Below are 14,372 nucleotides of genomic sequence, written 5' to 3'. Positions count from 1 at the left end.
AGGGATGCTAGGGGATTTAAACCAAAATCTGAAAATTATCTATTACATCAAATGACATTTGTTCTATATTCTGTAGGTAGTAAGTCATTAGTAGTATCAACTGTCAAGCTGTCATTTCAATGTTTTAAAGTAGTAACCGCGCGGTTTGCTATCGGAATTTATAATATATATTATTTAAAGCTTAAATAAATAATAGTTTGAAAAAGCAAAGGAGTATTGAGTACACCACTGTTCAGTATTAACAATCTATTTTAACTTTTAGACAAAGTAATGGAGTTTGTCGATGCAATACCGGTAACGTTCAAAGAAATAACTCCAAATCATAATATTCCCGAAAAATGGAAAGAAGTTGTATTGAATACAGGTAATTTTACTTCTAGCATTTTTAAAAATTTTGTATACTCGTATATTACAGCCTAACACCAATATCTGTACCTAATTATAAAACTTGTGCTTTTGTAGGAGGTACTCACAGTACATTACAAGATATAAAATTACCTCACAAAGCTGGCGGCTACTGGTACAAAGATTCGAAGAGAGCCAATACTAGGAACAGATTCATTTACTGGTAAATTTATAAATATTCAAACTAGTTGCCTAGTGATATAGAGTATATATATATATATATATAAGTAAATATTTTATTTCAGGCAAACTACATCAGATTCTATTGAATTGTCAGAAGCTTCTTTAGATGTTAACTTGTCTGGGGCTAATTTGAGATGTAAAGTTGCAGCTGGGACTCCACCATTAAATAATTTAGAGTTTTACGAGAAGACGTCCTCACAACAGTTAGTTATTTTAGCTGCTACTGTCTCTTCTGTACATAGATTAGTCTTTCCTCATCCTGATCTTCTGGATAGAAAGGTAATGTAATATTTTCAGCAGGGTTATACTTTACAAAGAAATTTAGTTTTGTTTTTAATCTGCAAAAGTAAATAAAATATAACATAAATTATTTATGAAATAAAAATCTGTTTTTTTTTTCTATTCAAAGTTATATTTTGTCAAGTTATTTTTCTTTGTCTGTATATCTTTGGTATGTGGTCATCCTTGAAACAGTGAAAAATTTTTTTTATAGCCACTTAATAGTCGAAAACTTTATGGAGTAAGCTTCGTAAAAGGAGTATATCCATCTTTTAATATTTATTCTTTCACACAATAATGTTAAATCTACTTGATAAATAAATGGGGAGAGATATGGATTAAGCAGTTGTATAGTTAGTTATGTTATATTATATATATATACATACATCTAATTTTATATTTTATTAATTTTCAGTCTACATTTGGGTCTATGTGCAGCATCTGCCCTTCCATATTTCATGACACTAGCTCACTGAACAATCCAAACAATTACTACATACTTAATCAATATTCTAACACAAGTAAGTTATCTGAACGTTACTTACATATATAAAATTACTTATTTATTGATAGTATGAATTTGTTTATAGATACAGGTGTGGCACATTCCTGTGCTTCCCTGCTGAGGGACAGCGGAGAGGCAGTTTTTGCTTTGGCATTTGGATATGGCGGTGAAGGAGGCCTTTTATTAGTGAAGTTGCCGCTGGCCGGCTCAGCCGTTACATTATCATTAAAACGAGAATCAACCGTGCCAAGATTCTTATCTGGCATCACGGGTGCTTTAAGGTAAATATAGAAATATTTTAATTTCTTAAAAATTTTAACTCTAGCTGGATGGATTAAAATTGTAGAACTATATATAAGTTTTTGAATTTAAATTTTAAATAATACATACCAAACCTATGTTATATTTTTCATGTTTTAGGGGAAAAAGTGATGGAGTTGACACATATGGTGTGGTTCTGACAAACGGCTTGGTTGTTGCTATATGTGGAGATAACTGTCTCAGAGTGTGGTCGCTAGATGATGGTGGTGTACCAACAGCTGTTTCAACGTCTTTATCCCAGACATTGGTTAAACCAAAGCCTCCTCGTAAGTCACTTAACTAGTTAATTTAATTTATAACTTAAATTTGACTATCTATTCAGTAAAATAGATATTTTCTTTGCATTTTTTTAAATAATTATTCTATTTTTATAAGAGAATTAATTTTCAGCTCATGGTCACATGCTGCAATATACAACAGGCTTAGATGGAAGTATAATATTGGTAGCTTATTTATCATTCCCAAATGAATGTGAATTTGTAGTTATGAAGATGCATGATGGGGGTGTGGGTGCTGCTAGGTTCACACAAATGTGTCACATCTTTGGACCACAGGTACTTGATTAAGGATCTAAAATATTATTTATAATATATATTATGATTAAATATATATCGTATCAATTCTTATTATTTGAATAACTAATAATTGAGGGTAGTTGATATTATGAGATGTCAGCCACGTAACCACCTGCGTTGGTATAAATAAAGGCGAGAGTAGAGTTTAGGGATAATCTCGCTAGAGTCGTTGCAAGGTAGGGTCCTCTTCGAAATAAGGGATGGGGTCTGTGGGGTTACCTTAAATACCTCGGAGCCTGATGACAGTAAAGAGTAAAGTCATTGATGACGTCAATTATGCTGACGTCACTCTTTTCAAAAACCATGGTTTGTACCTACTCCGACATATATAATTTTTTTATATTATTTCAGCTGGATCTTCTTGATTATACAATCGGTTACGGAGATGGTAACCACGTCATTTGGGCGCTATGGACTCAGCCCGATGGTGACGCTGTTGTTACAAGTAAATAAATATTCTAAGAACTTTTTTATAATAATTTCACTTCTGATTTTCTTTATTTTGCTCTCTTAACTGTTTATGTTGTCTCATAAATCAAATGAATTTTTTTTTAAATTTGCGACTCTAAACATATCAGACATATTTTCAATTTGCCTTGAAGTTCATGTTTTATAATTTATATGTTTCAAAAATATTGTCCCTTCAGTTTGATTAAATAATTATAGTTCCATATTTAACTCTTTTAACTATTATATAACTATATTTTGACGATATATATAATTGTAGCTACTGGCATCGGTCCGGAGGCGCAGTGGCGCGCCGTCGCTGGTCGCGAGCTTCCGCCCTCTCTTCCTCAGTTGTCTTCACTCAACATGTACCGGGATCGGCTACTCGCGCCGGGACTCTTCCCTCCGGCCGTCATTCGTAAGGCATTGGTTGTGAGTATATTTACATATATTAATGTCAGCTTTTTAAAGTCATACTGTGACGTTAACATAATCTAAATACATACAGTTAGTTAGTTCTTAAATACTTCAGTTGTATTTTAAGAACATTAGTGTTACTAATATTAATATGAATTGCTATTATGTTCCAGATATACCGTCGTCAGTGGGGTGGTGAGGGGGGAGAGGGGGATGTTGATTTGGGGGAGGCGTGTGTGTCAGCGGTACAGGCAAGACTGCGAACACTCACCGCACGACACCAGCCAGCCGACCATTCACACCTCATGCATAAGTAACTATGACATATATATATATATATATATTACCAAATGACGACTCAATCACTCACACAAATTCTCAATTAATTATGCTGCTATTAATTCAAAAAACCATTCTCTCAATCGAACACAGACTCACTCATTCGAACATTCATTCACTCACTTGTTTGTGATTAAACTAGAAAATATACTCTTACTTCACAGTGGCTTTGAAAACCACACAACTGGATAACATACTACATAGTTGTTCATTTGTTAGAATTTCAAAATTGTGTTGCTATCATAAAATCCATAAAAAAATGTATATTTACATATGTATCTTAAAATACTGTGTAATATTTCCTTGGACCTGTATATAAACTATGAGAAAAATTCTTAAAATTCACAATATATTTATATTTACAGATGCTGGACAGATTTATACAGCTGGTGCATGCAATACATGGAGGGGCTGCAGAAACCGCTCGGCCTCATGGTGTCTAAACATGTAAACTGTTGTTTTTTGTCACATTCTCTACTACGTTACTAATCCCTATAATAGTAATGGGCTGCAAAATTTAATCAAAACAACAACAGGAAATCTTTAATATAAATGATAAATACATTCCTTACAATTTAAAATTTCTCAAGTAATTTCTAAAAGAATTGTAGTCAATGACTTATAAATTTTAAAATTCTAGTATAAGGAGTCAGAGTCGGGCTGGTGGTGTGGCGTAGTGAGGCGGGCGGGCGTCTCCCTCGTTAGACAGTTGGAGCCCTACGAGCGAGTCATGTTGTCCCCGGAAGATACATTGCCTGATACTGTCTTCAGTGAGTTACACATTACAATACTATACTAATGAACTATGTTTTCAGGTTGTTGCATTTGAGGAAAACATTATTTAACTACTTAATTCGATTAATATTTAAAACATAATGTAATTGTAATGATAGCTAATACTACTTGCTTTGATGACTTTGTCATACGACATTATATGTTGAATTTGACATGAAATCAAGTGTACTCTCTAGACTCTAGTGTATTTTGAACTGGCCATCAAACACTAGTCAAATAATAATGCATTATTTAAATCCTAGAGTGGCGGTAGATGATAAATAACAGGACCAACTGACAGATATTCACATCTTGTATGCCCGTGAGCACGGATGCTGAAAAGTAACCGAAACGTCGGGATTATGTAGTTTTTAAAATAATAAAAAGTCGCATAGCAAATCCGAAAAATATTAGTTTTATTTTAATGAACTCTCGCGAAAGTCTAAGGTCTCGTTAAATTCCAGTTCAAGTCTTCAAAGTGAAGGGGAACCGATATTCCGAAATATAACCTAATACTAAGTAATAAATACTCAAGTCATTAGTTGGATATGTGATAATATATGTATTAATATATTTGCAGGAGGCAGTGGGGAGGTGGGTCCGGTGTCGTCGGAGGCGATGCGCGTGGTGGTTGCGGGGGCGAGGTGGGAGCGTGGCGCCACTCCGGCCGGGGCCGCGGAGCTGGAGAGACGTCTCTTCGCGTGTGCTGCTCCACAGCACCGTCTGCTGCCGCGTCTGCTACATCTGCTGCTGCAACCCCCGGAGGACGCCGCTACGCCCGTTAGTACACACAACACTTATATATTTAATTAAATGTTTTAATATAAATAATATAATCTTGATGTTATTCATTTTAGGCTTTACATTAACATGAAATTTGTTTGTTTATTAAAGCCTTATACACCATGGCATTGATTTGTTTTCTAGGCGATCAGTCAGTCAGTATATATATCGCTATTATACAACAAGTATTACACCATTCGTATATTTAATACTGGAATATTATAAAAAATTATGTGTGTGTATAAAGAACAGTTAATATATTTTTATGATTGTTTAAGTCTCATTTGGACATATATTTAATTTATTGTTTATTATTCTTATACTATTCTATTATAATAAAGCACATACTTTAATTATTTGTGTTAAAAATAATTAAATATATTTTAATATTACACTTCACACGTATAAAATCGATAAATGTATTATTAACATATAGTAAATATTTAACAGACGCCACAAAGCATGTTTTAATTTACTTATAATATTACATTATAGACGCTGTCCCCGGAACAAATCGATGAAATCTCAGCCATCTTGGAACCGATCAACGATTTGCAGAATGCGGTACTCAATTTAAACGAAGCCCTGAGACTGGACGTTCCGGAGATAGATTCTAGTAAAAGTATAAACATAGTAACGATAGACATAATATTTTAAGAATACATCATAGGTTATTTATTGAAATGTTTTCAGGTGACAATGATGATACCGCTGAGTATGATAATCTCTTTGCGAGCGATCTCGGAGTAGCTATAGTCACTGAAGCTATACGACAAATGGCTGAGATGAGGTACACAGATTTATGTCTTAAACACTATATGATTTTACCTATATTTGTAACAGGTAGATACTGTGATGATTTTTGGCGTTACGTTAATTGAAAAAAAAACATTAATTTCTATTTAAATTAGATTTAGAAAGTATGTCAACGATTGCTTTTCATGTGCATATCTTTAAAATAGTTATTTGAAATTTAAAGTATTATAAATATGACAATGATCTACAAGATGTATTAGCCTCACGTACACTTGCATGATTTTATTTCCGATAATAACTTTAATAAGAACGGTTCCCTACTTAACTTATTGTTATTGAATTGAAAGTTAGTTTTAATTTTTATCATAACTCTATAGATATTCGTTGTTTTTATTTTGCTTGAAATCTTTTTTTCAATCCTCTCATGTATCATCTTTATATAGGAAGCATATGTAGTAACTAATTACATTTTTTTTTTTGAGTACAAAAAATCTATGTTAGATTCCGAAATATATGAAAATTATATATGTATATTACTTGTGTTCAGATGTCGCGTTGTCCGCGGCGCCCTCGCAGCTCTCGGCGCGGCTCGCGGTGCGGGTGGGGTCCCGGGCGCTGGACACTGCGCCGTACACTGGCAGGCCTACCGAGCGCTGTTGTGGCTCAGGGCTGCCACTCACCAGTCACACGATAAGTAATTATCGCGTTATGTAAATTATATTTCCAAAAGACCCCAACATGCAATAATTTTATGATCCCTAAACAAAAAAGAGTACAAACATGCAATAATATTATGGTACACATGGTAACAACAAAGAGTGATGGACTAAGTTTTATTCAACTTATTCAAATGAATAGTAAATAATGAAATGTTAGCTTATCATAAATTTATGTGTATTTGATGTGCCGATCTTCGGTTAAAATTCTATATAATCATCTCAATTTACATAAATCGGAGTGACGTAATTTTCATATAAAGATAAGTCTTTTCCAAGCTATCCCTTAAATGAGAAAACGCATTTCAGAACGGGTTCATCGGAGCTGTTCCGATTGAAGCTCACCGCTCTCGGCGGGGAGAGTGCAGAGGGTTGCGGGGGTGGGGAGGGGGCTTGGAGCGCAGGGGGGGCGGTGGCGGCCTACACGGCGGCGGCCGGGGGGCACCGCGCCAGGAGAAAGCTGGCGGCCGCGCGGGCACCGCTACACTGGCACCAAGCACTACCGCTCATGGCCTACCATCTCGCATATCAACTGTATCCTTTACTATTACGACAGACGATTATTATGACGTTAAAAATTAATTATATTTTTTTAAAGTGATTTAATTTATATCACACTTTTTTGAGTATCACACAACAAAATAAAAACTATCATAGAATAAAATTATATCATAGAGTTTTCATAACTCGACGGATCATCACTTAAAGGTATTGAAATATAATGATTGCTATATATAATATTAATTATATTTTACACTACAAATAATACTAATAAAAGGACAAAATATATGTAAATTTATATAAGCAAGGACCAAATATTCACTTAACTGTATAACATATATATAATACAAAAATTATTAAGAGTAGTAAATAAAAAAAAGGAAAAATAATTCTAATAAAACCTCATTATAACACAGATAAAAAAAAACAAACAAAAACGATTATTACAGTAATGTACAATGAACTATTCGGTATATAAAATATTACTAAAGAAAAATAAACAATCACTGATAGTGTGGGACGACTTCACGCCTATTCTATCAAAAATTAATTTGATTGGCAAATATATTTAATGCAATATAGACAAACCGATCGAGATTATGTACACGGATGAAAATCTTAAATATACCAAAAAGACAAAACCATGGCAAGCAGTTAGAGATAATATTCGGCCTGTTATTTTCTCCGTTTAATATAGTGTTGACAGTTATGGGTTATTTAACAATCAGTGAAATTTAAACAATCCAATGTCCTTAACATTAAATCAGCTGGGCCGTGAGTGGTGGCTTCGAATTTGGTTGGTGGCTGGCGTCCATCAACCAGCCTCGCCTTGTACAGAGCTACGTTGCCCTACTGGAGCCCTGGTGCGAGTGGAACGCCTGCTCACGTAAGTTATTTCGCTTTATATAAATCGATCACCCAGAAAACTACACGGAAGTCGTGTTGAGAATTCAAGGTTACATTTAAGATAAAGACTGAGGAGTAAGGATTCGATTAGAAATCAGCCATGGATGTATAGAATATATTTAAACAATAACAACAATTTAGTTACTAAGAAGAAATTACATTCTTTTTTTAGACATAAAAAAAAAACAAAACTGAAATATGTCCTTTTAAGTTATAATATAAGAAAAATATTTTTTTATTTTATTTATAAGAAAAATGACTGCATAAACGATCATAATACTTTTTCTTTGTTAATAATATGTATATTAAAAAATGGTCTATACCCAAGATAGTAAGAAAGTAATGTTTTTTTCATTTAGTTCAGCCAATATATAAGATATTTCGTACCCAGGCCAGTTCATATTGGGCATGTCGCTATTGGAGCTGGGCGAGTCGGAGGCTGCGTACACGTCGTTCTGCCGCGCTGCCAAGGGTGTCAGCACGGAACCCTTCCTTAGATCGCTAGTGGCGCCCCACGACACCGCACTCACGCAACACCAGGCGCTAGTATTGTACTACATGAAGGTTTGTTCGACTATAGGCTATGGAATATTTAAGATCCTGAATATAAAAAAAATATATAGCTCTTACTTAGCTGTTCTGTTTTTAATTCTAATACTGGTGACCTCAAGTTTTCACTGTAATACTCAACATAACATGCAATACATAATGAAAATAAAATTTAAATATATCAATTACTTTATAATGAAAAGCGTCTAACGAAATTTAAATTTCTAGGTCATCAAGTTATTCGAGATCCATGATGCTGGAGCCTGCGTCGTGAGATTAGCGGAGACGGCTATCAGTATAGCTGATAAGGATGACCCTAATCTGGTAAAGGAAATCTATTTGAATTATTAATATAAAATCCTCTCTCTCTACATATTAAATAAGTTACAAAAAGTTCTATTATATTTAGATTGTATTATAAAATGAAGAAAAATTTACGTATATGATATAATTTACCCTTTGTACTATCAGAATGGTAATCGTCAGGTATTTCATAATGTTTCGCAGGCAATGTTCCAGTGGGTTGTATTCAAATGGCACCTGTCCGGTGGCCGAGTGTCCCGGGCCCTGAGTGCAGCCGCCGCAAACCCAGCAGCGAGCGCCCGAGCAGCCGCCGCCGCTGCCCTACTCACTACCCTCGGTTAGGAACATTTATTAGAAATATGTTAGAATTACCCAGAGTTAGTGGCGGGATGTACATAAACAATTCATATTATATTCCATTGAAAAAAAAAAATTACTCCCGCAGTTTTGTTGCTTGAATATATGTAGTTTGTATGGAAATTATAATAGACAAAAAAAGTAGTGCCTCTTAAATTTATTTTAGTTTTTAAATAAATCCTCGTACGGCATGACGTCGATATAATTTTTAATTTAATCTGTGTCTTTATACCTCCAATGTCATGTTTAATGAGTATTAAAATGTGTCATTATAGCGGAGCGTAAACAGCTATCGGCGCTGGTGTCGTGTGGGTCGCTGGCTTTGGAAGCGGAGCGAGCGGCCGCGGCTCGCGCCAAGCTGCACGACCCCTACCCACACAACCCCTACTACGATTTCCTGTACGCGCTGCATCTTTCCAGGCATCACTATCGAAAAGGTACAATCTTTATAAATCCACTTACAATCATTCAACATCAGATACTGGTTGCTTGTTTTGGTTTGTGTAATCTGATCCAACAGAATAAAAAATAAAGCTAGAGTGTTCTCATATTTTTCATATATCATAACCACCTCATTGGTTATCTTATAATTATTATCAACGAGTCTAAATTAGTCTTAAGTATTTTTTAAGTATATCGAAAAATATCTACTGTTCTTCTTTGCCAAGCATACGATAAGTAAATCACTCTGTCATCCCATGTTTAATGTATGAATCGATTTTTATTAAATTTAATATGATTTTTATTAATTCATATTAATAATTAATTCTAATATTTATGATCGCCAGTTATATTATAAATTCAATATACAATAATAACTATATATTTTCATTACTTTAACTATAAAATAATTCGATACGATAGGCTTCAGTTGTCATAGAACACCTACATATAACCTAAGACAATTATGGTCATATAGTTTGTATATATAATCTGTGGTCCCCGTAGCTGCGGCGGTAGTGTACGAGCGTGCGGCGCGGTGTGCGGGCGAGAGCGGCCCGGCGCGCCGGCGCTGGCTGGCGGCGGCGCTCACCTGTCTGAGGCTCGCGCAACCCAGACACGCCTTCCTCGCCAGACCGGACCGGACGCGGAACTCTAACGACGCTCTGCAGGTACCATACACACTTCAAGATAGTTCAGGCCAGATGGGTTTGAATAAATATTAAACGGGCCCAATTACAACGACAGTAGCTAGCAATAATTTAGTAAATTTTAGTTATATAGTGATAGGAATATGATTTTAATTATCTTAAACTTAACGTGTAATCACCTGTTAACGTCAGACGTCAAAATTAATTTCCTTATTTATTTTATAACCATATGCAATGCATAGCACGAGTTCGCCACACTAAACTACATACGGAGCGTTTCCCGTCTCTCATTCCAAAACCTAAATATAACGTGCGAATATTTTTGCGATTGGTGATTACCGCTATTATTATAAATCAATAGATACAAAATATATTTTGATAACGCAAATAGTAATGTCAACAGAGTGATAAGTAGTCTCAAGTACCAATGACCTTTTCAACAGTAAGAATTTTAAGTTCATAAAAGTATATAGTGTTTAGAAGAGCACTTTAAACATAAAGAATCTTTTGAAATTATTATTTTTAGCTTATAAGATATATAGCGAAATTTTAAAATGTGCTTCACATTATTAAATAGATGTACATTGATTTCTAAATGTCAGAGCATTTTTTTTTTTTAGATTATTGGTCCCGAAGAACTTGCAGCCGAATTACGCGAGGAAGTTCCAGAATCCTTAGATCCGATTCAGCAGGCTTTACTCAGTTAGTATTCTGTAAATTTAATTACTTGATGAGTGCTCGCATTATTTTTACTTATGAAATAAAACTCTCTGATAACAATTTTGTTTAACAGAAACGGATAACATAGATTTTGACTACTTATATCCAAATTTGAAAGAAGCTGATCCGGAGACTCTTCTAGCGGTGATGAAGAGGGCGATCAGTACCGGCCAGTTTATGCCGCATTGGTTTCTTCAAAGGTTTTTGGTAATTGTATTCCTCCTGTTACACCTCATGTCACAGCTCTTCTCCGAACAGATCATTGTTAAGATTGACGCTGCAATTTCGTATTAATCTTTCTTTCTCTTTAAGAACATAACCGTACATTAATTTGTAGATAAGAATTCGGATCTAAGATTTAGACCCAAATTTAGTACAATTTAGTACCAAATTCTAGTTTGTTAAATTTAAACGGGGGATTTACTAATTAACTTTTAAAAGTATAATTGTCTGTCAAAATATTAACGTCCTTGATGTAAAATTTTGCAGCGCATTATTAAAATTACTATTTATTTCTATCTTGTATATATAAAATGTAATATATATATACACATATATATCATCTATGTTTATAGGAGTTGGAGCCTAATTCGTGTATTCGCGCCATGCTGAGCGGCGGACGGGCTGTGGAAGCTGCTGAACTGTGTTGTGCTGCACTACGTCGCGACGCCCTGGCCCTTGTGCCGACCACCAACGCACCACCACGCGCCTCGCCACTGTCACTAGCCGACTTACTGCTACATGAACTGACTGAACATGATCACAATCCAAGAGTCAGAGAGGTATTTGTATTTCCCTAACTTATCAGTATCTTAATCGGAGAGATTATCTCAGTCCTAGGGAGTGTCGTGATATAATGTTGTTAATTTTTTAGTATAAACGTTTTAAATTAATTAAAACCTGCCATTGTAAAATCGTTAATATTATCCCAGAGGATATTTGTGCGTCGGCGTCCAGACCAGACATATATTTATGTCCACGAATTTTAAAGCGCGTTGTGCTAATAGAGCTCACGGTTTCTTGTGAAACCAACATCCCCAAAGTCCATGCCATCAAGGTTAACAAGTATTACGAGCTCGCTAACGAACTCGCTGAGAATAGGTTCGTTGTAAATTTGTACGCGGTTGAAGTAGGAGCGAGAGATATAACAGCCAAATCTCTCTACAACCTACTGAAAGACTTGGGCCTGTCAAGAACTAACACAAGTAGGCCTAGTAGGTTCGTTTCTAATTTGATTAGGTAGAGAGAGGAGCTTGGACCGTGGAGGTGAGCGTTTAACGCGCGCTAGATAGGGGTCCCTTAAACCTACACCTGGGTCGTAAATCCCAGGCACCGTTTAAGCTCTTCTCTGTGCAACGCGATGGAGCCGGCATCCGCACGGTGAATCCATTGAATGCTGAGAAGTTTTGTCTCATACTTTAAATACATGCCACTGACTTAAATTTTTTTTATTGTAAAAACAAAATTAGTTAAAGAATTAAGTAGCAAGATATAGGTATATACTTTTTTATAAGTAATGTCTAATAATGATTCACTTTTATATCCGTTTTTATTTACACTGATATTTAATTTGAAACTTGTTACAGGTTTACAATGACTTGCAGCTGATAGTTGAAGAGTATACCAAAATGATAGATCGCACATCGGAAGACCTAAAACTATCACAGTTAAAATACGGAATGACCAATTAGTCTGTTAAAACTATTTTTTTATGTTCCAAATAATAAAGAAGCATTATCATTATTTATTTATTTTATTAAGTAAAAACCCAATGCAGAAAAGCTGTTACTATGATATATGTGTCACATAATATTGAAAATGATCTTTAAAAATTATTTATTAGTACAATATCAAGCTTTTCTATAAACTAACAAGTTAAATAACGGTTTTAACTCCATCACAGTCATAAAATGTAATAAATGTCATGTTAAATGCCCAACTATAAACAATCATATAACCACACCCGTACTCATTAATCTATCCACCTGATTAAGTATCTACTTTGACATGTTAAATAAGCTTATCCGTAAATATTAATGTTTTTTTAATTTCACTCTCATTATGGTTAGAACTAGACGAAATACTTTTTCATAAATCAAAAACATCAAAGCAGCAGTCATGATTGTTTGTAATAGTTTAGCCTCTAAGCCTCTAAAGAGAGTTGCGGGGTGTTTTTTGATGTCCTTAAATAATGGTTTGAGACTGGTGCCAGCTCGCAGCCTTGATTGAAATAATTGTAAGGGATAAGTTAAAGTGGTCGCTATTCCTTTGGCTACAGCTCCTACTGCAAATGCTGAATATATGTCAAATTTTCCCCTTGCCATTATTTTCCTCTTTAATGACTCATAAACCATAAATTGAATAGCGGGATTTGATACTAACAAAAGTGAAGGCAATGTACCAGACCAAAGACCCTTTACCCCTTCTTTCTGAAATAATGTAAGGAGACCTTCAAATAAACTAGAGTATGAATTTTTTTCTAACTTCATCCTTGTATTAACAACCCACAGGGGTGATGTAAGAAGTACATTAACACTACCAGCAACCATTCCAATTAAAAGATCCCTCGCAGCTGAAGGAGATGCTGAACTTACTCTACGTAAGGAATGGAATACATAAAAATAAACAAAATTGGACACTGATAGTGATTGTAAAACAGGACCTAGTCCATGGTAAAGAGCTTCGATTCCTTCTTCTTTGGTCAATTTAATAAGTAATTCTAAGGTAGTCCCATGAAGTTTTTTAGTGTCATCAACTGTAACAAAATTAATATAAATAAATTTACATATAAACCACAATATTTATTGTTAAACTTAATTATAAGGCTACATTCTTTGATTAAAAAAATGTAGTAATGTATATATTTAAATACGTCATTGTTTATCATGTTAATTAGTACCTACGATGTATTTACCTTGTAACCTCGACCGAATCGTATCCAAAGGATAAAAAGCAGCCATTCCGACCACACTGCCCTATTAAAAATAGAATAATGATTTAATAAATAAGTAAGTATTTACTCGTTTTCATTGTAGTTTTATAAAAAAAATTACAAACCGTAGCTCCTGCTATCGCATGAGTGAGCGTCTCGTAACTTAATAATGATGAAGTCATTTTTATAAATGATTAGCTAATCAACGACACCAATAAATAAAGTCTCAAATTAAAGTTACAACTGAAATTAAATATTATAATAATTTTTAGGTCACCACAAATCTTAGACCTCTGGACCCAAGTCCAATTGAATACCGACTGGCGACTAGTCAAGTTACATACTCGTAATTGAATGGTCGATAGTGACAATTGATTAGGTAGTGGTAAAATGAAATTTAAAAACTCTATGAATCGATGATTTTATCTTTCAAAGATTAAAACAGAAATCTCATACATAATTCATAAGTGAGTATATTAATTTAAGGTACTTTACTCAAAATTAGCCATGTAC

General features: G+C 34.5%; 2 protein-coding genes across 3 annotated transcripts; one reads left to right on the top strand and one right to left on the bottom strand.

Annotated features, from left to right (window-relative positions):
- Positions 1-115: 115 nt before the first annotated feature.
- Positions 116-12,670, top strand: LOC116772615 (nuclear pore complex protein Nup160 homolog). 2 transcript variants are annotated; one of them, XM_061522420.1, is made up of 27 exons: positions 116-364; positions 463-568; positions 651-867; positions 1,283-1,388; positions 1,458-1,653; positions 1,793-1,959; positions 2,084-2,247; positions 2,620-2,713; positions 2,996-3,147; positions 3,306-3,445; positions 3,837-3,918; positions 4,112-4,241; positions 4,826-5,025; positions 5,524-5,644; positions 5,722-5,818; positions 6,332-6,478; positions 6,810-7,034; positions 7,769-7,887; positions 8,299-8,471; positions 8,685-8,780; positions 8,964-9,096; positions 9,392-9,553; positions 10,065-10,228; positions 10,828-10,909; positions 11,001-11,134; positions 11,503-11,709; positions 12,514-12,670. In XM_061522420.1, the coding sequence occupies exons 1-27, from the start codon at positions 271-273 to the stop codon at positions 12,616-12,618; spliced, it is 3,813 nt and encodes a 1,270-aa protein (XP_061378404.1). In that variant the 5' UTR covers positions 116-270; the 3' UTR covers positions 12,619-12,670. The 2 variants fall into 2 exon arrangements, with proteins under 2 accessions (XP_061378404.1, XP_061378403.1); XM_061522419.1 differs by having other exon boundaries at positions 5,524-5,650.
- LOC116772445 (peroxisomal membrane protein PMP34) lies at positions 12,662-14,221 on the bottom strand. The gene is made up of 3 exons (XM_032664643.2): positions 13,985-14,221; positions 13,842-13,902; positions 12,662-13,682 (listed from the first exon to the last, which is right to left on the bottom strand). The coding sequence occupies exons 1-3, from the start codon at positions 14,039-14,041 to the stop codon at positions 12,961-12,963; spliced, it is 840 nt and encodes a 279-aa protein (XP_032520534.1). The 5' UTR covers positions 14,042-14,221; the 3' UTR covers positions 12,662-12,960.
- Between the last annotated feature and the right edge of the window lie 151 nt (positions 14,222-14,372).

Source organism: Danaus plexippus, chromosome 12 (genome assembly GCF_018135715.1).
Source record: "Danaus plexippus chromosome 12, MEX_DaPlex, whole genome shotgun sequence".
NCBI classification, from domain to species: domain Eukaryota; kingdom Metazoa; phylum Arthropoda; class Insecta; order Lepidoptera; family Nymphalidae; genus Danaus; species Danaus plexippus.
The sequence above is the reverse complement of the archived record's forward strand: the minus strand, read 5'-3'. Positions and strand labels throughout refer to the sequence as shown.